General features: G+C 41.4%; 1 protein-coding gene across 1 annotated transcript in view; it reads right to left on the minus strand.

The window, feature by feature from the left end:
* FRAS1 (Fraser extracellular matrix complex subunit 1) overlaps positions 1 to 24,330 on the minus strand; it is a 408,429-nt gene that overhangs the window by 35,558 nt on the left and 348,541 nt on the right. Inside the window, exons 51-60 of the mRNA XM_044912923.1 lie at positions 22,781 to 22,894; positions 20,960 to 21,110; positions 19,616 to 19,775; positions 17,299 to 17,467; positions 14,838 to 15,084; positions 13,257 to 13,601; positions 11,528 to 11,688; positions 10,815 to 10,962; positions 4,229 to 4,434; positions 992 to 1,148 (exon numbers count right to left, since the gene is read on the minus strand). Of these exons, the coding sequence (XP_044768858.1) occupies positions 992 to 1,148; positions 4,229 to 4,434; positions 10,815 to 10,962; positions 11,528 to 11,688; positions 13,257 to 13,601; positions 14,838 to 15,084; positions 17,299 to 17,467; positions 19,616 to 19,775; positions 20,960 to 21,110; positions 22,781 to 22,894 (1,858 nt within the window). The remainder of the gene's footprint in view (positions 1 to 991; positions 1,149 to 4,228; positions 4,435 to 10,814; positions 10,963 to 11,527; positions 11,689 to 13,256; positions 13,602 to 14,837; positions 15,085 to 17,298; positions 17,468 to 19,615; positions 19,776 to 20,959; positions 21,111 to 22,780; positions 22,895 to 24,330) is intronic.

Here is a 24,330-nt window from a genome sequence, read left to right on the forward strand (position 1 = left end):
CCTTTCTGAGCTTCAGTCATAGGGTTTCTGTGTGACCAGGAAAGGTTCACTTCAGGATCTGAACCCAAGTCCTTGGGTAAAGGACTAATTCAGCTTCAGGGCTAGCTTTTCTTATTTTACCCAGTGTCCAAGTTAGTCCCCAATTTTATATCAGAAACTCTGAGAGTCTCACTAACTCTCATGTAGATTCTAGAATCTGATAAAATAAGGGTTACAACTAGTTTTGCTGCTTACAGCTGTGTAACTAAGAGCATAAATTATATAAATTTGCTGAAGTTCAATTTCTTCACCTATAATATAGGGATTATAACACCTACCTCAAGGGGTTACCATCAGGATTAAATGAAATAAGATAATATAATATGCTTAGTATAGTTCTTGGTCTACAGTAACATAAAAACAGCTATTACTATTTGTAGTATTATCCGTTCACTCATTAAAATATCTATTTGAATAAAACAATTATGTCCCAATTTGAAACAGATTTGGTTTTGTTTTCCATAGTGCCTGGGTCATTCTTTGCTGACACCTGACTAAAGAATTTAAGATTTTGGGGGTTAATAGGCCAAATCAATTAGAAGGAAACTGAGAAATTAGACTCTTCCGGGAAGGTGGCAGTGTTTAAATTAGTTCATTGGATTCAACTGATTCTGATTGTATTTCCAATCTGGCTCCTGAACTGCAGAGACTTATATAGGTTTTATTCTCTGTCTGCCTTAGCATCTCTGTCCTAGCTTGTAACCATACTCATTCCTTATCTCTTGGCAATGTGGTAGGGAATAATGAGATTAAGCACACCTATAAACTTATTGGAACTCTGTAGAGGATGATCACTTGCTGCCAATAGTTTATATAAATACTCTGAGATTGTTATCAGTAGGCACTTTCATAGCACTTTCATTTTAAAAAACACCTATAATTACATTGTTAGTAAAACATCAGTTCATGTTCTATCAACCAAAGAATAACTAAAGACAATATCGTCTGTTACCATCTTCATCATTGGATATGGTGATGGTGGCCATGTTATTCTTTCCAATTCTGGCTCCACTCCAGTGGTTTCCAAGAGGATGGCCGAGGTAGACCCTGAATTGTTCCTCAGGCTCAAACATGGAGTCATCATGGATAGAGACAGTACAGTTCTTCATCTAGAGCCGATGTCATAAGATAGATTAAAATTTGCACTGAAAAATCAGTAATTTTCTTGCTTTTCCTAGAAAATGATTTTTCTTCTTTGCAGCATCAAAGAGTCAACATAAATTCAAAAGGATCCAAACCATTTCATTTGTAAAATAGAATGTTTAAATCTAACAGTTCATGCCTGACAGGGACATAGCTATCTGTGGAGCCTTGTATTAGAACATTCCAAACCACTCTGAATGATTGGTCATGGATTATGAAAAACAAGATCAATAAAACAACCCACTCCAACGCACCTGTAGGAAGTTTGTGCACTTTCCCTGATCAGACCAATGCATAGGTACACATTATGAAAGATAAATTTCTGATGATGGGGGTTAACATATGGATTAGGCTTCCTGGAGAGAGCTAAACAATGGTCCATTCCCTCGGTAAAAACTGAAGAGTTTTAGAAGGAACTCAGAAAGGCTTCTTGTTAGGCTGAAGATACCTTTCAATGCTGCAGAACTCTCAAATATGCTGCCAAATGGTGTCTCATCTGAACACTGCTGAGTTCTGAAAGTCTGAGAACGCAATCTAAATCCCTGTTTGACAGAAAGAAATCAAGTGCTTCCCACACTGATTATTCTCTACTGAGGACTGTATTCTTAAGAAAACATAAAATAAGGCCAAAACATTTTAGATGACACAGTAACCTCAACAGTAGAGTCACGTGATGTGAAGTGGGATGATCTTTAGCTGAACCATTTTAAATCCACTCTACTACTGTATTGCAAAGGATCTGTGGGTATAGAGAAGTTCCACTCTCATACTTCTGAAGTCATACTAAATGGAAGGAGAATATCCTGTGAAAGTTTATAGGTAGCTTGCTAACCAGGTTTTAAGGCCCTGAGAATGTCCCTTTTTTTTCTTGATAGAAAACATGAATTTAGTAGTGACTCTTCAGGATATCTTTTTAAAAAGGACATTCTAGTGAATCACAAGTTTCAAAGACAAACTGCTTAGCAAGCCAGAGAAAATGGAGATTCCAAAGTGTGCTTATGAAGAATGATAGGTTGTCATGTGGATAACATATAGATGATTAGACTGTATTTTCTTTGTAATTTTATTAAATTATGAACCATCTCTTGGATAAGCAGAGAATCCTCTTTTGAACTTAAAACAAATACAGACATGTAGACTCAAAGCTGAAGATTGTATCTGTAGTATTTGTGTATGTTTTTAAACACATGTTTCAACCTGCCACCAGTAAAATTCCCATAAAATATATAACCAAGACAGGGCTTCTATGAGTCATGAATGTATAAAAGACCAAGAGTCTCAAAGAAGGAAGCTATCACTTTTTTTTTGGTAGTAATGACGAACAGAGGAAGAATCTGCTGTGACTCACCCATTAGAAGATGGGTAAGATCTTCTAATGCTAAACTTCAAAAGGACTAATCATAGGGCGAACACCTGATATGTTGACTATACCAGAATTGAAAACTCTGTTCAACTAAGAACACTATGATCAAAGGTAATAGATAAGTGACAGAAGGCAAAAATACATTTACAATATCTAAAATGTCTACAACTGGCAAGGAATTAATATTCAGAATATACAAGACTGCAAATCTGTAAGAAAAAGACAGCAATACAATAATAAGGAACAAAGGATAAAAATAATTTACATAAGAGGAAACCCAATAAACTAACAAGCATATATACTGGTAGTAATTGGGAAAATGCACATTAAAATGAGATATAACTTTATACAAAGATTAGCAAAAATCCAAAAGATGAGTAATGCTAAGTGTTGAAGGGGATAGAGGATTATAACAACCTTCATGGCACTGCCAGTGACTTTCTGGAAAGTGTTCTGACACTATTTTTTCAAATTAAGCACATATGTGGCCTTTGGTCCAGCAGTTTTGCTGCCGAGTGTATATCCAAAGAAATTCCCACTCAGGTCTGTAAGTGGACATGTACGAGGGTGTGCACTGCAGCATTATTTGTGGGGGCAGAGTGTTAGGAGGTGACATGTACGAGGATGTGCACTGCAGCATTATTTGTGGGGGCAGAGTGTTAGGAGGTGACTGGGCACTAATCTCTGAGGTTCCTCATTGTCTACTGCTAAGAATGGATGGTTCTAATGTACTAACTACCCATCATGAAATATTATGCACTATCTCAGCAACAGATTAGATGTACACATAAATGATGTTTACTGAGTAAACGGAGTAAAAGTTTGAAAAAGATGTAACACAGTAGTAGTTTTACAAATTAAAATTTGCATACAAAACAACTAGCATTTTAAAAGAAGAAATACAAATTAAGGCATATTCATTAAATACAACAGATTGATGAGTTCTGAGATGGGGAATGAAATGTGGCTGGGGAATAGGCATAAAATAAAACAAATAAACAAAGTAAGAGAAGGGACTTGAAAGGACTAAGGGGACTGTGTGTTTTGACTCAAGAGGGTACAAGCGACTCAGTTATCTGAAATCCAAAAATGGGGAAATGTGATTCTCATTCAGTATACATATACTTTTGACATACACTGAGGTTGCAGGCTTTGATTCCAATGTAGCCATACTTACTGACTGGAGTTTCTCAGGAGTTCCTGTGCCCATACGCATCACTTTTCATGTAATTGCTAAGCAGAGAACACTCTCCTGGCTTGAATTTGCTCAACGTCTGCCTATTTGGTCCTATCCTATTGGTTCTATACTAGAATCTATGCTGCCCCGAGACGGGGGCCCAGGTGTTAGAGAATTGTCTCATCCTCCTCTAGGTAACAGTGGTGGAGTGTGTTCATCTCTAATGTAGTTGCGAATTAAGAGGAGCCTCATTCATTGATTCTGCTAAATTCCAGAAATGTTACATGTCATCTAAATTCCCAGCTCAACCAATGATATATGTATTTAGTTTTAAGTAGGAGACCAAGAAGACAGCCACAGGGGAGAGATGATAGTATTATAAATAGTATCAATCAGTAGAAGAATTCCTAGGATGTTCGGAATTTGTCTAAATGACTTCATTATAGACAGTAAAGGCATCAAGGAAAAAGAGAATCTGATCTTTCAGTCATCATGAATCCACTTACTTTCTCCCCTTTCAGAAACGTAATCCGTGAGGAGTCCGCATTTCTTCTCTCCTCAAAGTCCTCCATGACCTGAGCTGAATGGCCCTGGGTATAGCACCTCACTGATGACTCATAGCTCAGGTCTCCACTCCGAATGATGGGCACCTGCAGGACACCCTCTTTCTCCTTCACTAGGAGCAAATCCTTGGCAAACTGCATGCTGGGCACTGGGGGAGCAGAAGGAAAGATGGAGGCATTGTTAGTGGGAGGCAGAGGGGAGATGGCCGCAGCCCTCAAGAGCCACTTGGCAGGACAGGTCTACTAAGGGCCATCATCATAGGCTGGCAAGTCAGAGATGGTAAGCAGATTTTAAGGCATGGTTGTTCTCAAGACAAGGGAACTGCTTCCATTGTTGAGCGTGCTTCTAATGAAACAGAATAAATCAATTTTGCACCTGTGTCTCCCAGCTTCAGGGTGTGGTCCCCATCTCAAATGCAGATAAGTAATGCAAGCAAAGAAATGGGCCAGGTATAAGGAAAATTTTGATTGAGACTTTAATACGCAAAAAAATTCACTTTCATTCTAAGGCTACAAAAAGGAAAGGAGCAGTGTAAGCCTGACAATAAATGGCTACTCACATTGGTCCTGGGGCCAGGGAGACAGTAAGGAAAAGTGGGGATACCGGTAAAGAAAAAAAGCTCAGGCCTTTTTAAAGAGGGTCACCCCTCAGCTCCAGGCTTTTGTTGGCAGGTCATCCTATTTTCAGATGAAGCCAGAAATCTGGATTTTTATGTCATATCTGCTAAATTTTTAAAAAGCAACCAGTTAAACCAGGAAAAAGAAGTTCCATAGAGGCCAAACTATTTGGGCCAAACAAAAGACATCCACATGCTGAATTTGGCCAGTGGGCACCCAGTCTGTGAATACTGCTATAAAATCACTTTTTCTTTTACAGCTCACATGGTTTCATTTGACTTTAGGAAGGGACCATAGCCAAGCTGTGGTTAAAAACATGGACTTTGCAGTCGGTAGGCCTAAATTTCCATCCTAGCCCTGCTACTTATTAGTTGTATGATATAGGGTAAGTTACTTAGATTTTCTGAGGCTTGGGGTTTTTTATTTATAAATTGGAAATATTACTATCCAACTTCCAGAGTTGTTGGAAGGAGTGAACTTCATGAAATAATGTAGGCACGGTGCTCAATACAGTATCTGGCACATCACAGGCACTCCTATTTTGGTAGGAATTATTATATTATGGTTTGTATTGCCCCCAGGTCCAGGGTTCTCAAGATGAAGAATCACTTTTTTCTCCTTACTTCCTACAGTGCCTATAATAATGCTCTGCATTAAGACATGTCCTTTCTGAGACCAACATCTTGCTGGTGATTGCTGGTTTTTTGTTTTTTTTTTTAAGATTTTATTTATTTGACATAGAGAGAGACAGTGAGAGAGAGCACAAGCAGGGGGAGTGGGAGAGAGAGAAGCAGGCTTCCCGCTGAGCAGGGAGCCTGATGCGGGGCTCAATCCCAGGACTCTGAGATCATGACCTGAGCCGAAGGCAGACGCCTAACAACTGAGCCACCCAGGTGCCCCCTCTTTTTTTTAAATATTTATTTATTGGAGAAAGAGAGAGAGAGAGAGCAGGCAGTGGGGAGGGAGAGAGGGAGAGAGAGACTAAAGCAGACACCCCGCTGAGCGCAGAGCCTGACGTGGGGCTCGATCCCATGACCCCAAGATCAGGACCCAAGCCAAAACCAAGAGGCGGACACTCAGCTGACTGTGCCACCCAAGCACCCCACTGGTTATTTATTTCTTAATGAGCAATACAAAGAGGTAGGCCCTCCAGTCACATGTCAAAGTCTCCTGTGGCAGAAACTGACTCTAAAGCTGTCGTCCCCATTTCCTTGCCATGTCTCATGTATGCCCTGCCAAACCTGAAAGGAAGGAACCAAAAGGCAAGGACCCACGCACTCTGCAAGTCAATATACAAGAAGCTCTGTTTGCCTCCAACCTGCCCACTGCTCAGAACCGTGGGTATTAGCAAAAACAGAGCAAACTCATTATCTAAGCTAAACCTAACAGTTACCACTTATTACCAAAGAAAAACCCAGCAGATACTTCTTAAAAGAACACCACAGCTAGAGGATAATGAACAACTTTGGCATCAGGTCCCGAGCATTTATCCTTTAGGGTTCTGTCATCCAGTAAAACGGTCTGTACTGTTAAAAGGTGGGTGGCAATGACATGACCTAGCATAGAAGGACAGAAGGAAACTTGTTGGCAGGTAAAAACAACAAGCAAGGAAGCTTTTCTGCTCATGAAAAGATTATCTAAAGCTTTGGACTGATTTCTCTTGTTGGCCCAACAGGCATCAAGTCAGATGAGAGTTAAAAGTGAAAGTGGTAATGTTTGGGTTTTGTCATGTATTAATCAACCCTAAATTCTTCTTGAGCTGTAAAAGACTCCTTTTTTTTCTCTTTAACAAGACAGTAAACCTCACTCCTTTCCCTATCTGGAAAAAGAGGGAGAGAGAAAGAGAAGTAAGGGAAGTGGGTGAACATGTCTCACGATTGCCTGCCGTGCTGGGAATGGTTCCTGCCTCATGGGGCCCCTTGTCTGGTGGGAGAATGAGGCAAGAGACAATGGAAAGACAATATTCAGTAACAGATTTGTGCATGGGGGTTTATGGCATACAAAGGAAAGGCCCAGCCCAAGTCAGGCAGGGTGTGAAGGGCTCCACACATGTCATTTCATGTCCTCCTCTCAATACCCCGACTACAATCCCCTCAGGAAGTAGGAGCACTGTTCTCAGTTCTGCCTGACTGTAGAGCTCCTCTCCTTCCACACCGATGGGGTGCGTGCCAGGAAATGGGGATCACTCGTGGGGGTGCACAAGCTTACGCTATCGCACACTCACTATCAGCACTCTCAGCGCCTTCATCACACACAGCCCAGTTTGTAGTTATCTCCTTACTTGTGTTAGTCCTGTGTCCTGAAACAGACTGTGGGACTCTGCTCTCCCTTACACTGTAACCCTCAAGTGCTGGGCGCCAGACTTAGGCATGGAAAATGCTCATGGAATGCCGTTATCCACTAACCTTCTCAGTAATTGACAAAGTAAGTGCAAATGCCACCCCCTGAAATTCGAGTGCCTCTTTATGGGCAATGGTTGGGTTGGAGATTTAGGAGAAATCCTGCCTCCGGTTCTCTCGAGTTAGAGCAGGCAGGATGCAGTGAACACCCAGGGGTGTGATGAGATCATGGCTACAAGGCCTTTCCTGTCTTGCTCAGCATTCCTCAGGTCCATACCAAAGTCTAACTCCAGGTACTAGAGCAGAAGAGGAATATGCAAATAGGAAAATGTTCTGAGATGAGTTACTTAGGTGATTTAAGGGCCTGCGATCACCCTGTGGAAAAAGATGAAAGACCTAAGGTCACTTTGGAAGGCTGAAGGTTGACTTTACAAGGACACTGAGTGACATTAAGCATCTAAAACTGCAAGGGGAAGAGTCAGCACGGTAGAGTATAAAACCAGAAGACTGGACATGGATAGAACAGACCTAGGTTTTAAGTCTGGTCCCACCGTCTCCTCTCCGGGTGATCTTGGACAAATTATCCAATTTGTTTCACTAGTTGAAGAGCTTGTAAAGATTAGAGAGAAGGTAAGATCTTTCCACCTTACAGTGTGCACATGGAAGAAGCTCAACAAGAGTTAGCGATTACTAAGAAGAAGGCTAACCAATAGACACAAGTGTCGAATACTACAATGGGTTACTGAAATAGGTTTGGAGATTTCTTTCTCTGGGATAAATTCTTGACTGAATATGGTTTGTTGTAGACTTCCTGAAAGATGAGAAATATTTTAATGTGCTCATGTTCTAAGTTTGCAACCCTAATGTTCATCAATAAAATATGGAGAAAAATCCAAGTGGAATCTTTTCTGTTGATCTGGGGCAATGAGTTTTGTGTACATGACTGGAGTCCCACTGGCAAGTGTGATAAATTACTGATGTGTCAGGAAGAAAAGAAATTAACATGTATTAAAATCTACTATGTGCCAGGAACCACGGTAGCTATTTTTACATACTTTATCTAATTTAATCCTTACAATAACCTTGTAAGGTAGGTATTTTCATTATCTGTAGATTAACAAAATGAGGCTCAGTAACCTTATGTTACTAGTCTAAGGCCAGAAAGTAAGGAAATGGTGGGGCTGGCATTTTATTTTAGGACTTCTGATTTTGCATTCCCTTTCCACTCCATCAGAAGGATGCTTTCATGCAAAAGAATTAGAAGTCTTTTTAAAAATGAGGAGAATAACTGAATTTCTTTCCTTCTTCTTTTCAGTGAATAAGAAAAAAAAAAAAAACATATCCCACAGATTCTACTGCTGCACCAAATAGGACTATTTAGTGTAGTGCAAAGGGTATGGACAAGCCAAAGTCTTAGAATGCATGCTAGTCCCTCTCTGTATGAGTCTTGGGGTGTTTACTCCTCTGATTCTAGTCTCCTTATCTACAGAATAGAAACAAGTATAAAACCATGAAATTATGAGATAATATCTAGTACATCACTCTGTAAACTCTGACAACACCAAATGTTGGTGAGGATGAGGAGCAGGCAGAATTCTCGTACACCGTTGGCAGTAACACAAAATAGCTACAACCACTTTGGAAAACAGGCTGGCAGTTTCTTGTCACGTTAAACAAACACCATAAAATCCAGCCACCCCACTCCAAAGTATTTACCCCAGAGAAATAAAAACCTATATTCACACAAAAAGCTATATATGCAAGTATTTATAGTCACTCAGGTCATAACTGCCAACTCCTGAAAAGAACTGAAATGTCATTCGACAGGTGAATGGATGAACAAACTGTAGCTCATCTATATAATGGGAAACCACTCTGCAGTGAAGGAAATGAACTACTCGTATATGTAACAACACAGATGGTTCTCAAGTGCAATCTTCTAATGAAAGAAGCTGGACACAAGTTGCTATATTACATGATGCCAATTATATGAGATTCTGGAAATGGCAAAACTGTTTGGGCAAAAAACCAGCAGTGCTTGCCGGGGCTGGCGATGGAGAAGAGGCTGACTACAAAGGGGCACAAGAGAATTCTGTAGAGTATTGAAACTGTTCCACACTTAGATTGCTGGGGTGGGTACACCACTGCATGCATCCATCAAAACTCACAGAATTGTCCACTAAAGAGGGTGAATTTTAATTCATGTAAGTTAGATCTGAATAAACCTGGGTCTAAAATAAGATATCATTTTGGATATTTGCATTATATATGTATTATGTAATCACATGCATATATGTGCATTATATATATATGCATATATATATGCATATGCATATGCATTATATATATTTCCCTTGAAGGATACACACAACAACAACAACAAACTGGTTAAAATGGTTGGTCTCTAGGAGAACAACAGGAGGGTTGGGAGACAGGGGTAGGAGGTTAGACTTAATTTTCATAGTATACCTTTTTTTGGGTCATTTTTTCAAAACTACATAAATAAATAAATAATTTAAAAATAAATGAAAGCGTTAAGGATCACCCTGCTGGGATGCCTGTTCCTTTTCTGGTGACTTTTCACTCACTGAAAGAATTTAATTATGGGCGCTACTGTCAACCACTGGGGATGTTAATGAGGGTCCTTTTGCTTTAGGTAAAAGGTTTGACCTGATCTTCTTACCCAAATCTACAATCTGACAATTCTAAATTTCATCAACTCTTCCCAAGAAGCAATCATCCTTTTCTGGCCATCTTCCTGTTAGATTTCAGTGGCGACTGATATTTTGTTCATATACTTGTTGTCTCTTCTTTCCTGTACAACATCTACCGGACTGCCAGTGTCAATTTCCTCAAACAAAGATCACACCACTCCTCTGCTTAGAAGCATCTGCTGCTCCTCTGTGCTTATAAGTCCCTTAGGTTGCAATGTAAGACTTTTTAGAACTGGAAATGAAATGGAGTCCCAACCTGATCTTTCCATTTCCTTCTATTCCCCTCCTGCCAGGCTTAAAGCAAAAGTAAGCATCTCACTGTTTTCCAAATATGTGTCTTTCAAAATTATATATATACTATATCTCTCCATTTGACAAAACTGTATTTTACCATCCATTAGATGAACTCATATCACACCCTAAAGCCCTGTTTAAATATCACATCCTTTGTGAAATCTATGATTCTTCCACATATAGCTGCTCTTCAGCCCCCTCTGCTCCCCTAGCACTGGATTTATAGCACTATTAGGTCATTTATCATAATATATTCTAATTTTTCTGTTTAAGGGTCTGATCCCCTCAACTAGACAGTGAGCTTCTTGAGGACAGGGCCCTAGGCTTATATATCTTTTTGTGTCTAACATAGTACCAGAAACACGAATGCTTATTTCTCCCCCATATTTCTATGTGAAAGTAGGTACATAACATGTGCACGCACACATGTGCGCGTGCACACACACATACACACGCATATTTCTTGAATGAAAATGTGAATGAGTTCCAATGGCATATACTTGGAAGGCAAGGCAGAAATAGAAATATAGTCTGAGCCACGAGCTGGCAGCTCCAATATCTTACCATCCTGGAAGGTGTCATTAATTGCAATGACAGCCTGGGAGGGTTTGGTCAGTTCGGCCCCTTGTGCTGAGCTGAGAAAAACCACAAATGTCTCCAGCCCTTCAATTACTGGATACTGAGTGTCATCTAAGATAGTCAAGGTGCAATACTAGAAGAAAAATCAAGATGTTAATCAGACTTCTTGCGGTGATCATTTTGCAATATATACACAAACACTGAATCATTATGTTGTACACCTGAAACTAGTATGTTGTATGTCAATTATGTCTCGATTTAAAAAAACAATATAAGAAGAAGAAAAATCAAAGTAAACCTATGGAATGTCCAACACACAACACCCATCTGCCTTCAGGAGAGTAGGACAGAGGTGATAACTTGCTTTTTCTGGTGGTCATAGAGTTAAGTTTTTCTATCCATAAAATGACAATCTCTTTATTACAAACCCTTAGGTGTTTTGTCTCTAGATATTTACATCAGCAGGCTGTAGTTCCTATCCTAAATCTGTGGTGATGGATATTAGATGCTGACAATATCATTTGGAGAGTCTGTAGAAGATCTCTCTGGGTTTATTCTCTTGTTCACATGTTTGTGTTTGTGAAGAAAGGGAAGACAATAATAAGGCAAGGGTGGTTTAGAGTCCTCCACAGAGTTTGGAGAGTGGAACAGAGACAACATTAACAGGCCCATCTGGCCTTTGGCTGCTCTGTGCTCACCTGCTCAGTGACACCTGGCCCAAACTCCACCTTCCTAGAGCTGGGGACATAGTCAACTCCTGGAGTGGCGGAAGCTGGGTCCGAGGGCCGCGTTGCACACCAGACAGATGTGAAGGTAGAAAGGTCAGACCCATGACGGATAACCGGAATCTTCACTGTACCTAAATGGAGATCCATAGAGATGTCAATGGTCAGTTTTGGGCCAGATGTCAGTGGGTTTTCAGAACAATGTTCTCCCTCACAGCAATAGCAGCTTTATCCCGTGAACTTGTCTAATCCAACTTCAGTGATGCTCCTGTGTTCCCTCTGAGGAAGGCTGTGAGGTGTCACCACCCCTGTTTTTACCAACACTAAGATCAAGAGCAGACCTGGAGGAGGGTTTCATGGAGGTAGTACTGGAGAGACAGCCCTTAGGGGAAAGTGGTTTTGTGGTTTCATGAAAGACACCGTTCACAGGAGAAAAACAAAGTGGAGAGGGCCCATCGAAAAACATCTCAAGCCTATTTTGAGAGAAGAAACTCAGAGACTAGGGCCTCAGGGATGAGCTAGAAAATAGTCAATTAAGAAAGAACCAGCTAGGGGACTCTATGGGGCCTGAAGCTGAATGTTTCTAATTAAATGTTCCTAACTGGGTTGATTTCCCTATTTTATCTGAGTGGTGCACACATCATTACTTAAACCATATGTGCTATTGCTTATCTTAGGAACGAAGCTCATCTTCTGGTCCACTGTAACATTACACTTTGTAGTGTCCTAATGATACATATGTAGATTTTTAGCGGTTTTCACAACCAAGGTCAGAGAAAAGCTACATGAAAATCCCATTGCTCATATTTTTTTAGTCAATAAGCTGCGAGCTGACAAGTAGTCACGGCTGCGCATTTGGTATGGAGGAGAGGAAACATGGTATAGGAAAGGTCTAGGTTCTAATCCCAGCTCTGCCATATTAGCTACTGATCTTTGATGCTTTATTTCACCTTTCTGAGCCTCCATTTGCTCTTCTATCTAATGTTCTCTTTTCTACAGAAGACTAAATGAGAATGCATGGAATGCAGATGGCATGGTGCCTGGCATTCAGTAAGTGCTCAAAAATATGAGTTCCCATGATCCCTCAGAGTATCACCTTCAAAGAGGTGAATGGCCTTGACCAGGTGGCTCCGATCAGTGGGTGCTCAACACAGCTGCTGCTCCTTCTGGCAGTATGTCTGCTAGCACCATGCAGAAGACTTTGAGAACTTTGTAGAGCCAAAAGAGGGAAGGAGCCTGGGTGGAAGAAATCTGCCCACTGACTGCTTTGGGGCGTTATATGAATGAGAAAGCTTCATTGGTTAGGACACTGAAACTTTGGAATTTATTTGTTCTGGCAGCTAGCAGTATGCTAAATAACTTACCTCCATCCTCAACAGATCAAATTTCTTGCCTTCAGGGGCCAAAATGCTTAGCACCATGCCCTCCCTCCGGACCACAGAGATCAACCAATGAAGCTCTAAGCCAGATCCCTCCCTGCCATCAGTAACCAGGGCAAGAAAAGTGGATGGAATTCCCTATTCTTCACTACCTTCCATTCTTGGTCTTAATGCCTATTATTATGTCTCCAACTGACAATGAATGGTGTCACTGAGGAATGGCATTCTCAAATGTCTTAAGGACATTCTGAAAACTAAGAGGAAATTGTTCAAGAAAGGGATCAGGATATGGGTGACGGAATCCCAGAGATGCTCTCTATTACCTGCATCCTCGCTGACAGTGAAAGCTGTGTTGCCCAGGGACACAGTGGAAGCATCATTGGGACCACTAATGAGCACCTTGGCCGATGCCACCCTTCCGATGCGGGCATTGTCTGAAGCATCTGCCAGGACAATCTCAAACTCTTCTTCTTCTTCATATTCACTGTCATCAATGAGCATGACATCACAGGTGGACATGGTGACACCAGGCCCGAATATCACACGACTGTCAGGAGACATCCCTCTAGATTTAAAATCAGAGCCCGATTCTAGAGCATAGAGGCTACTTCCCATAGCTGACTTAGGGACTGTGTAGCAAATTGCAGATACAATGCTGCTTGAATCCCCTGAAATACAAATGGTAAGAAAACAAAAGCATTTGAGTGAGCACTTCTCAAATTTTAAAATCTCTGATAATTTGGTAAGCTTGGTTCCCTCTGACACATTCCATCACTACTTCTGTTCAAACTCTGACAGGAAACCTTCCTGCATTGCAGCTTCTTAAGCCTGTGGTATAAACCACTTGAGGATTTAATATACCCCAAATACTTCACCAAACACTTTAAAATGGATTTCCTATTCTGTGAATTTTGTGCTCTGTTAATTCACAAGACTCATTGCTCACCATCTAAGACCACAGCGGGTAGAAAGATAAGAGACATATTTGGTACTTTAAGTAGCAAAGTAATTGTGTCCCGAAGGTAGTACTCTGAGCACAGTTCACCGCCTTTCTGAATAAACCTCTGCACTTTAATTCCCAGGGAGAAATCAGCTTGTTTAAAAAAAGAAAACAAAATAAAACCTGTCTCTCTGTACAAATGACTTATTAGTGCTGCCACGTCCCTGGACGACAGCCTGATCTGGGCCTGGCTTGCTGGCCCAGAGCAATCAATGGAGCTTGCTTGTTTTCTAAGTGGCATCACCAAGGGTTTGCACTATCTACAGTGTTTGTTACACTAATGCCCAGTCAGCAGATTCAATAAAAAACCTGACATCATCACTTACAGTCATGTTTGGACTTTGAATGAAGATTTAATTTCCGTGGGTTTTAAAGTTTCAATATTGCACAATCACAAATGCATATGATCTTTGTTTTGCTTTCAATCCCTCAAGCATTGCCCTTTATTTCTCACACATGGTTTATTTCTCATCTGAGCTCTATACGTGACACTCATGTAGGAAAATCTTTAAATATATTTCTGTCTTCTAAAACTAAGATGAGAAGCCAGTTCTTACAAACTTCCCTCCTTGACCAAGGCTACTAAATATTTTATAGATTGGGTGATTGATTAAGAATCCTAAATTCATGAATAATTTGCAAGGCCAAATATAACCAGTCTTCTAGTCCCATTAAAGAATAAATGGGAGTGCTAACAACTTGAACTAAGAAGAGAAGCCTTCTGATAGTACTCACTACAGGTAGGATCACTATTAGGGTTGTTCTGGGAATTTAAATAAGCTAATACATGTAAAGCACTTAACACACAGAAGTTAGTATGGTACATGAGCACTTGGCACATAGAATGGACTCGAAAAATGCTAGCTATTGTTATAGCTCCTTGTCACCATTGGCACCAACAGACCTTTTCTTTCGATAGGTGCAAATAGAAAACCAGCGCTCTCGTTGACCCGGTAGGTCTTCTTATCAAACTCTAATGTGGGCTCGTCCTCAGTGTCATTGATAATGACCTTCGCCTGGGTGAACTCCCCTAATAAGGCATATGCTGGCATGCTGAGCTCCACGGTGAAATTCTCAACGTTCTCAAACACATCATCATCATTGATGACAATGGTGCAGGACTTGGTGTCCTCTCGCTCATCAAACTGCACCTGTCACAAAGCAAACAACAAGGAGTTCTGCTGTGTCTGAGATTCCCCTGCTCGCTCCCCCAGAGCATCATGGGAAAAAAGAGGACCCAAGTCTAGTGGGCAGAGCACTGAATGAAATAGCTGGTTCTTCCAACCCAACTTCCTGCTGTATCACCTGGAACACATGGCTACCTGTTCCTATTCTTCATCTACACATTGGAGTGGATTTACCACATAGGGACATGGAGGGCAAAAACATCTCTTACTCTTTGGTGACTATAGAAAAACATGTTGGTAACTATTTATATCTTGTTTTACTAATTCATTTGGGATAGCAAGAGTCATTTGATTACTCATGTCCCCTTCTATTTGTGGCAAGTTTACCTGGAAAGATCTTTGAACTTGGAGGGTGAAATTCTGGCCTTAAGCTGGGTTAGTCTATGAATCTTTACAAATGTCAGATTCTTCATCAGCTAAATAACAATTTCACGTACTTATTTTGCATATTTACTGGGAGGACTATAAGATACAATGTGTAATGAAAGCACAAAGTATATTTTAAAGCACTGAACAAATGCGAGATGTTATCCTTATTACCATTTCCGTATTGCTTACACAATCAAAATTGACATAGAATCTCAGTGTACTGAATAATGGAGTTTGAAGCCACAGAAAGTTATATTATGAACAAGCCAAACTGAATTTTAACTTTATATTTAACTAAATCCTTTGCCATTAAGATGGGCTAGATCAATAATGTAAATGAATTTAGCCTGGTACAAAACAGAGAAATTATTTTATATCCACACAGTTGTGAACATTACAGGGGTTTATTCTGGTTTTACTGCGTCTTAAAAAAAAGATCAAGATAAAACCTTGAAAAGGAACCAGGGTTATGGATCTATCCAAAACTAAAAGGGTAGGAAATAGGCCTGGACTACACTTTGTGTAAACTGAGATAGCTAAAATGTGTAAAATAGTCATAAACCTCTAGGGACACACAAATCTGAAAAATTCCTAATTTTCATCAGCAGAAAATTACTATTCCATATCTAATCAACTAATCAAATTAAATTTTACTAAGTTCCACATTTCAAAACACTCCCAACTTAATGAAACACCCCTAGATGTCTATTTAGTTCTAGAACCCACTGCCTTTTGCTTTTCCTTGACAAACCCAAGTACATGCTCTTTCTTATTATTTTGCTAAAAGACTCCTTGGCTTATCTGCTCTTTTTTAATTCCTCATTTAAATTTGACCTCAGTCCAGCTGAAATGCCTCAAAGAGAGAGCCCACTCTTCTTTACAGAGATTTATGCTGTCATAAGAATAGTGAAATTACTTTGCAAAAACACTGAAGAAATACGTAGTCAGTGCCAGGTATTGTGCTATTCATAAAAGAGGACAAATATGGGGTATCCTGCCATAAGGGAGTTTACTGTTTAAGTCCTCTTCCTTTCTTCCGTGTTTACTCTCTCCTCTCTGTCTGCTTCTTCCCTACCCAGGTGCTGGCTACCACTGCTGTGGTAGAGACCTGTGTAAGTATCCCCGCCCCAGCTGCTCTCTGCATTCCCTGCTGACCAACACAGCTGTCGTCTCACGTCTCAGGTACCTCATACTTAGCCTTCCGAAGCACAGTCAAGACCACCCCCCCGCTCCAAACCTGCTCCTCTGATGGTGTCCCCTCCTGGCAAGGGGCATCACCATCCATCTCCTGCTTCTGCCCACACTATCTAGTCTGCTGTGAAATCGTATCAATTCTTACTCATCTGTTCAATCCACCCACTTGTCTCCACCTTCGCTTCATAACCGAAACTCACGCTACCATCATCTCTCACCCAGCCTATTCCAAGAGCTTCCCGACCATCCCCCACACTCTCTCTTCCCTCTCTTCAGCTAGAGAAGGTGAGGGGAGAGAAAGGGCTTGGATCCTAAGGGCGCCGTGTAGAACATGATCCCTTGAAGACTTTTTTTGGTCATGAAGCAAAATGTAAAGACTGAGAAGCCAGACAACTTAAACTTTTGCAGTTAAAAACTTCCACAAAGAGTAGATGGTCTGAGAAGAACTAAGCCCTAGGGGAAGGGAATGCTGGAAAATCACCTGAGGAAGGGCGCCAATGGAAAGGGAGGTGGGATAAAAATTAGGGGGCAGGTGCCCCACTTGCCAACCACCTCAGGGCAGCCGTGGCTGGTGCCTGCTGGCAATCAACAATCAGAGCCCTCCCCACCACCTACCTGGCCAGCATACTCCACGTAGTCCTGCTGTCCGGGTTGGGAGCTGACCCTGGAGCTGGAGCTGGCTGTGCCTTGCTCGGTGCGACACAGGACGATGGCATACTGGTTCAGGTTCCCACTCCTCTGCACTGTGACGCTGACAGAACCCGCTTTCTCGCTGACGTTGTAGCTAGAAGCACACAAAAAGGCCGTCTCTGAAATTCTGAGCTGGGGCTGCGAAGAATCCACTTGTTGAATGCCTGTCTCTTCTGGTTGATTATGGTGCCAGGCAGCTCGGAGAATAGGAAGTTCGGCTTCTTTAAGAAGCCAGGTTATGAATTGAGGAACTGTGTTCACATGGGACAGTCACAGCACCACGGGACCAAGGAGGGCCCATTTTCAGAGCGAGTTGAAAGGCTCGCTCTGAAAGAAGATGGGCAGCACGTAGGAGCTATGCACTTTGTTTTTCAAAACACAGAGAAATGACAAACAATCTCTCCCTAGTGTGGTAGAGTAACTAGAACAGTGGGTTCTTAGGAAAGAAAGCTGCTTGGAAGGCAGTTAATGACTTAGCTCAGGTGGGAACTGACTGGACCAGATCTCCAGGAAGTGTGCAAAGGAGTCAGGGTGGTGGCAGAGATAAGAAAATAAGAATGGGGCCTACGTAACAAAGGTGTTTAGACAAACGGAGCTTTGTGGACACTGGGGAGTGACAAGGAGCTATAGACTGAATGTGTCCCCCCAAATTCATATGTTGAAATCCTACCCCCAATGTCCTGATATTTGGGAGGTGACTAGGTAATGAGGGTGGAGCCCTCACGAATGGGATTGGTGCCCTTTTACAAGAGGTCCCACAGAGCTCTCTGGTCTTTCCACCATCTGAGGACACAGGGAAAAGACATCTGCCTCTGAACCAGGAAAAGACTCCTCACTAGACACTGAATCTGTCAGCTCCTTGATCTAGGACTTCCCAGCCTCCAGGACCGTGAGGAATAAATTTCTATTGTTTGTAAGCCATCTTGTCTATGGTATTCTGTTAGAACAGCTCAAACAAACTAAGACACAGGGTTAACTTAGCTTGCTGCTACGAATTTGTATTGTTTTGGCGAAGTAGAAGGCAAACTATCCATGCACTATTAATTCATAAGCATCTAGGTTTAGAAAAGCCATGAGTGAGTGGGACCTGAGCTGGGCCTTGTTTTTCATCACTGAGGATGAGTATTGGGCCAGGGCTTATGTCTTGTTGCTGTGAGTGTTGCCAGCAAAGTGCTTCTGACAGGTTAGTCTTCATTGCCAGCTTTGGGACACTCTGTACTTTTCAGCCCATTAAACGTTGGAGGGTTGTCCAGAAAAAGTGATCAGTTTTAGTCCATTTATTTAATTTTTTTTTAAGGAGATACAAAGAGGGAAATAACAGCAAATATATATATATATATAAAATCAGTGTATATATATATTCTCGAAGTGTGTGTGACTAAGAGTGGAACAGCCCACTTGTGGGGCACATGAAATCAAGTTTGTATGTTATCCCCCACCTCCATTCCAATTTTTGTCTGAATTATCATGAAATTGCTTTCTTAGAATAGTGAGTCTCTGAAATGTAGACTTAAATAATTATTTCCCCCACAAAATTATAATCCTAGTTATAATGTGACCTATAAAATCAACACTGTGCTTGCCTGCTTTTACCAAAGCTGGTGCCTGTTTGCCTCTCAACCCCCCAAAAAACTACAAAAGCTCCTTAAAGAGTACCTATATTAAGCTATGAATTTGTCCCAAAGGAAATATAATCCTATAAACACCAAAGGAACTAGGGGAGAATATAAGACTGAGAACAGAGAGAATGTAGAGGGTAAGGCAAACATGCTTTATTATGGGCCAGTGATTATTTTTAGCCAGTACTGAATGTGTATTTTGTTTCTTATCAGTTCTATTGGATTACCTTCTAAAACTTGAGGGCGGAAGTAAAAATACTTGTAGGAGATGCAGTAAAGCACATGGTTAAGATCACTGGGTTTCACCCCAATCCTAGTTTTACTGCTTATTAGCTATGCGACTTTGGGTAAATTAGTTAACCTCTTTCTGTCTTCATTGCTTTGTTCTTGTGGGGACAACAATAGCACTCATCTCACAATAGCAAGTATTAAACAAGATAATGTATGTCAAGTGCCTGGTACACATAGTATTAAAAAACATTTGGTGACATTATTATTTTTATTATTGTTATCCCCACCACCACCATCATCAGATGACTAGAGTTGGCCCCCACGTACTTCAACCTGATCTCCTCTGCTTGCCTGATTCATTTCTCAAGAATGAAAGCCAATAACCCTTGTACCTGGTATATTTAAAGCTGATGAGGGACCACTGAACATGGAAGACATTGTCGCTGACCACATTGGGTTTACTGTCTTTCACCAGAAACTGAAAACTATCCATCATCTCATGGATCTTCTCCTTGTGCAACACGTAACGAATCAACCCTAAGTTCACATCCTCTGTGAGAAAAAACACATTGTGAATTAACCCAGGGATGTAAAGACAGCCTTGTAGATTCCACGCTAACATACCCAGTTTATTCTTTAATGGGTTGTAGACAGAACTTAATTTCCCAAGAACAAAAAAGGATAGTAGTCTTAAAAATAAATGTGTCTGCCAGATTTCAAAATAAAATCCTACCACTCTGTGTGACAAAGAGCTGTCTTTATGTCCAGGAAATACCCTGATGCTGTTGTAAAATGAGAATCCCAGGGTCTCAGCAAAAAAGTACTTTAATGAATCTCTCTGGAATATTAAAGGCAACTTTGAGAGCTGACAAAGAGTCTTTGACTCCATCCTTTGTGTACACATGCGCACACTCAGCCTTACTTCCTTCTAAATAAGGTTCTTTGGAAGGTATGTGCTACTACAAAAAGCTGGGGTTGAATTAAAACAGCCCATACACAAGGCACAGATTAAAGGTTCTCTTCTAGGGGAGAACACAAGATCGAGAACAGGGAGACAAGGGAAATACGGTGCATGAGTTGTAAGGCGCAGTTTTTGCAATGATGGCTCAAGGTAAGGTCCATCCTCAAAAGAAATCTGGAAGAGTCTGACATGCTTATAATACTACCAAAATACAAAATGGTCCGCTTGATGTGATTCAAAATAGGAAAATATTTCTGTTGAACAACGTACCCGTGTTGATTTTTATTTCTTTGTTAAAGACTTAAGAAACAATCCATAACCCTTAGAGAAAAAATTAAGCCATACAGGATCACGGATATTTCATAAAGTCTGGTTGTTGTTTTTGTTTTTTGTTTTGAAAGAAAACCAAGCATGTTGCACATCTGAAACTAATGTAACATTTGTGTCAACTATGCTTCAATTAAAAAAAGAAGAAAACCAATCAATATCATGTGATCCTGCCACTAAATCTTGCCAAAACCTAAAGCAATCTGGGAGCTGAGCAAGCATGGTAAAGACAATTTTTTTTTTCTTTTGCCATAATTGAGAGTAATAGGAAAAGGAAATCAGGAGAAGTAAAATTCTGAAGTTGGATGGTTAGACACTAAACGATCTATTTGTTTGCAAATAAGTGACTTGAGGGTAAGTAGCTAGAAGTGGTTGTGAGAAAGATCAGGGAGGTAGGGGAAGTTAGAAGGGATTTCTCCCATCTCTCGGTTCCCCACCGAGTCCGCACCCTGAGTGAAAGTGACGGTAGCTCTGCCAGGCTGTAGCTTGTTCTCCACGTGGCCGTGCTTGGGGCCCGCTGTAATCTCATAGACAAGATGCTGGTCCTCTGTGTCTGGGTCCATGGTCAGCAGTTCCTTCTTGGTGATCAAGTTGGTTGCCTGGAATAGAAACCCATTAAATTTAATTCCTAAGGTGGGAATAAAGCCAGACCAAGACCCTCTGACTTAGAATTAATTCAGTTCAACAATGATTTACTGAGTGCATTTACTGCATGGAAAACTCTGTCAGGATTGAAGAGGCTATGAGGACTGCAACCATCCCAGCCTCCGTCCTTGAGGTGTTCACACTTTATTGGGAAAGAAAGGCTCGTGAGCAGGGCAATTGTGGAAAGAGCTATAATGGGAGGTACAAAAAAGGGTACTGTACACTTTTGGGGAGTGGGAGAGATTAATTCCATCTGGATCGGAGGAGGGATTTGAGGTGGTGGGATTTGAGTTTGGCTTTTAAGGAAGGTTGGAACTTTGAAACAATGATAAAATACAGGCAAGATGGCCAAAGGCATCTACCTTATTAGAGTCAATCACAATTCTTGAAATTGAGTAAGATAAATATATGATAGCCCAATATTGCCCAAATATACTGGCTAAATTTTAAGTTACTCATTCATTCATTCAACAAATATTTAGTAAAAGCAAAGGTTTGAGAGAAAAAAGAGGGACATGAAACTGACCTTTGGACTTGGCAAAATAAAGGTCATTGTTGACTTTGATAAGAGTCACTGCAGTAGGATAAAAGTGGAAAGTAGAAAACCAACTGGAGAGTGTCGAGAAGAAAATGGGATGGTTCTGAATATAGGGGAAAAAATCAAATAAGGGATGCGAGGAAGTTGTACTAATTTAAAAAATCCCAACCAGTTCTGTAGAAAGCTACAGCGTAGCAGCTACATATACAGCCAACTAATTAGCTCCACGGAGACGGGAAAATCCACATCCTAGAGGGAACACCACACACAAAAGAAAAATCAGTTCCTGAACTGAAGAAGCACGTGTGTCTGGGTGAGGATGAGGATTTACTGCTTGGTATGTCACCAGGTAAGAACCGTGGCATATTTTAAAAGGACCAAATTGGGATTTAGGAGGAGAAAGGAATTTCTAAAGTAGAAGTCCTCTGAGGACACTCACCTACAAAATACTCACTTCCTTCCCATCTATGGCATATTCCAGATATTTCCCAAAACCCATCATCCCCTACTTCTAGTTAACAAACTTGTAGCTGAGCCAGCTAGAGACTCTATTCCCAGCCTCTCAGATGCAACAGATGGAGCCATATAACCAATTTCTTGCCAGAATAATCTGAGCACAAGTGATGTCCTTCATTTCTGTATCACTTGCTTAAAATGAAGTTCCTTGCCCTCTACTTCTCGGTTTTCTTCTTTCCATGGGCTGGAATATTGATGAATAGTTGAGGAGTGTTGGCTACACCTTCAACAGCAACAACCCAGTGACGTGAGAATAATAAGACAGAAGGAATCTGCATCTCTGAAAGGTCATGTAGAGCCCTGGACTGCCCATTTACTGCCACCCCGTATGCGAGAGAAAAAATAAACTTCTATCTTGTTTGAGCTTCTGTATTTTGGGGGTCATTTTGTAAGAACATCTTAAACTATATACAATCTTAACCAAACTCATGGAGCTTGCCAATCTCAGGAAAATCAGCTCCCTTGGGGAGGGATAAATGTGAGTCAACTGGACTTCTATCCCCACGTGGTCACAAATAAGGACACAGCCCATGTTGGTTCATGTGAATGTGGCAGACGGAAAGGTCTTACCTTGCCATCCATGTACTCCAGCCACTGAAGCCCCAGGTTGGTAACAATTCTAGGGGTGCCATCATCTACTGGAAGGATGTCTACCTGGAAATGCTGAGGTGCCGCGGTCATAACCTGTGGGGGAAGCCAAAAGAGAAAAGTCATCATTCACAGACATCTGAAGTATGTCAGGTCCTACGGCCTACAAAGCTGGAACCCCAGAAATCTGTTGGCAGCTCAGAACGGGCAGCTGTGCCAGTTTCCATTGCTTATCACCCTTGGCATGAGGCACAAAGAATGCTGATCGATCAAGTGGGGACAAGATGGAAGAAATGTTGACTTTCACACACCCATGCATTCCTTAGGTGGGTTCAATATTGCCCTGAAGTGAAACAGCAAACAGTAATTTCCCTTCAATAACTCTTGTTAAAATTCTCAGGAGAGGTGGACTAAACTTATCATTCACATGCTAATGTCAAAGTCTCCAGGTGGGATTCTGCCAGATGTGATAATAAGTTTCATGAGAGGATATTTTCTTTCTTTTTTTGGAGGGGAGGGGGGAAAGGGGCAGAGGAAATCAAGAAAGAATAAAAGCGTTTGTGGGAATAGTGAAAAGAAACTGGTCTATAATTTCATTCTCATGCAGATACATGTACACATACACACTCCACATATATGGTGAGTCCGGCCCAGAATCTCTGTTTCTGGGAGGATAAGGCACGCCGGCACGCAGGGCAGCAAGACGCTGGCTTTTCAATCTTCTGCAACCTTCCTAAGTAATTTCCATTTCAAAAATAATACAGTCCCTCTGGAGACCTACCATGACCTTTTATATTTATCAGAGAGGTAGCCCTCTTGCTGATTCATCCTGAAATCTCTTTTCTCTTCTGAAAGTCAAATGAAGTGGGGGAGCAGCACAGTTCAGAAGAGAAAAAAATAAAAACAATGATCTGCCAGGTGGTGATGCAGAGCAGACACCAAAATGACAGGAAATCCCAAGAGCCGTCTCACTGACACCTGGGCCAACGGAGAATGACCTTCACGCAGACTGTCTCTAAAGGATGCAGGGGGATCTTTCTTCCAGGAAAGAAATCATTCCTGGTCATCATCAAAGTAGGAAAGGACTCTGCAGGATGAGGAGCTGACCCTTCTGTTATCCTGAAATACAGCTGGGTGTGATCGAGTTGCTCAGTCACGCTGCTTCTGCTGAGTCAGACTCGAATGTGCAAGATGCAGGCGGGTCCTCGGGCCCACCTTTCACCACAGTTGCCGTTATTCCCCGGGGAGGGTTAGGATCCTGCCAGAAACCTGGCTGAGGAATGAATGAGTGAGCAAAAGCGGCAGGGAGGGGAGTGGAGAGGCCATCTTCAAGTTTCTTCCAGACACCTGAACCTTGGAACAGGGCAATTCTCTTCAGGAAGGAAAGCTTGACAACTGCAGGACCTCAAGAGAAAAACCCCTTTACCTGTTTCACCAGCTAGTCCTAAAACGATGACAGTGATGATGATATTAGAGCCACAGTTTATTGGATGCTTCCTATGTTTCCTGTGTAAGGCACTGGGCCAAGTGCT

Source organism: Neomonachus schauinslandi, chromosome 2 (genome assembly GCF_002201575.2).
Source record: "Neomonachus schauinslandi chromosome 2, ASM220157v2, whole genome shotgun sequence".
NCBI lineage: Eukaryota > Metazoa > Chordata > Mammalia > Carnivora > Phocidae > Neomonachus > Neomonachus schauinslandi.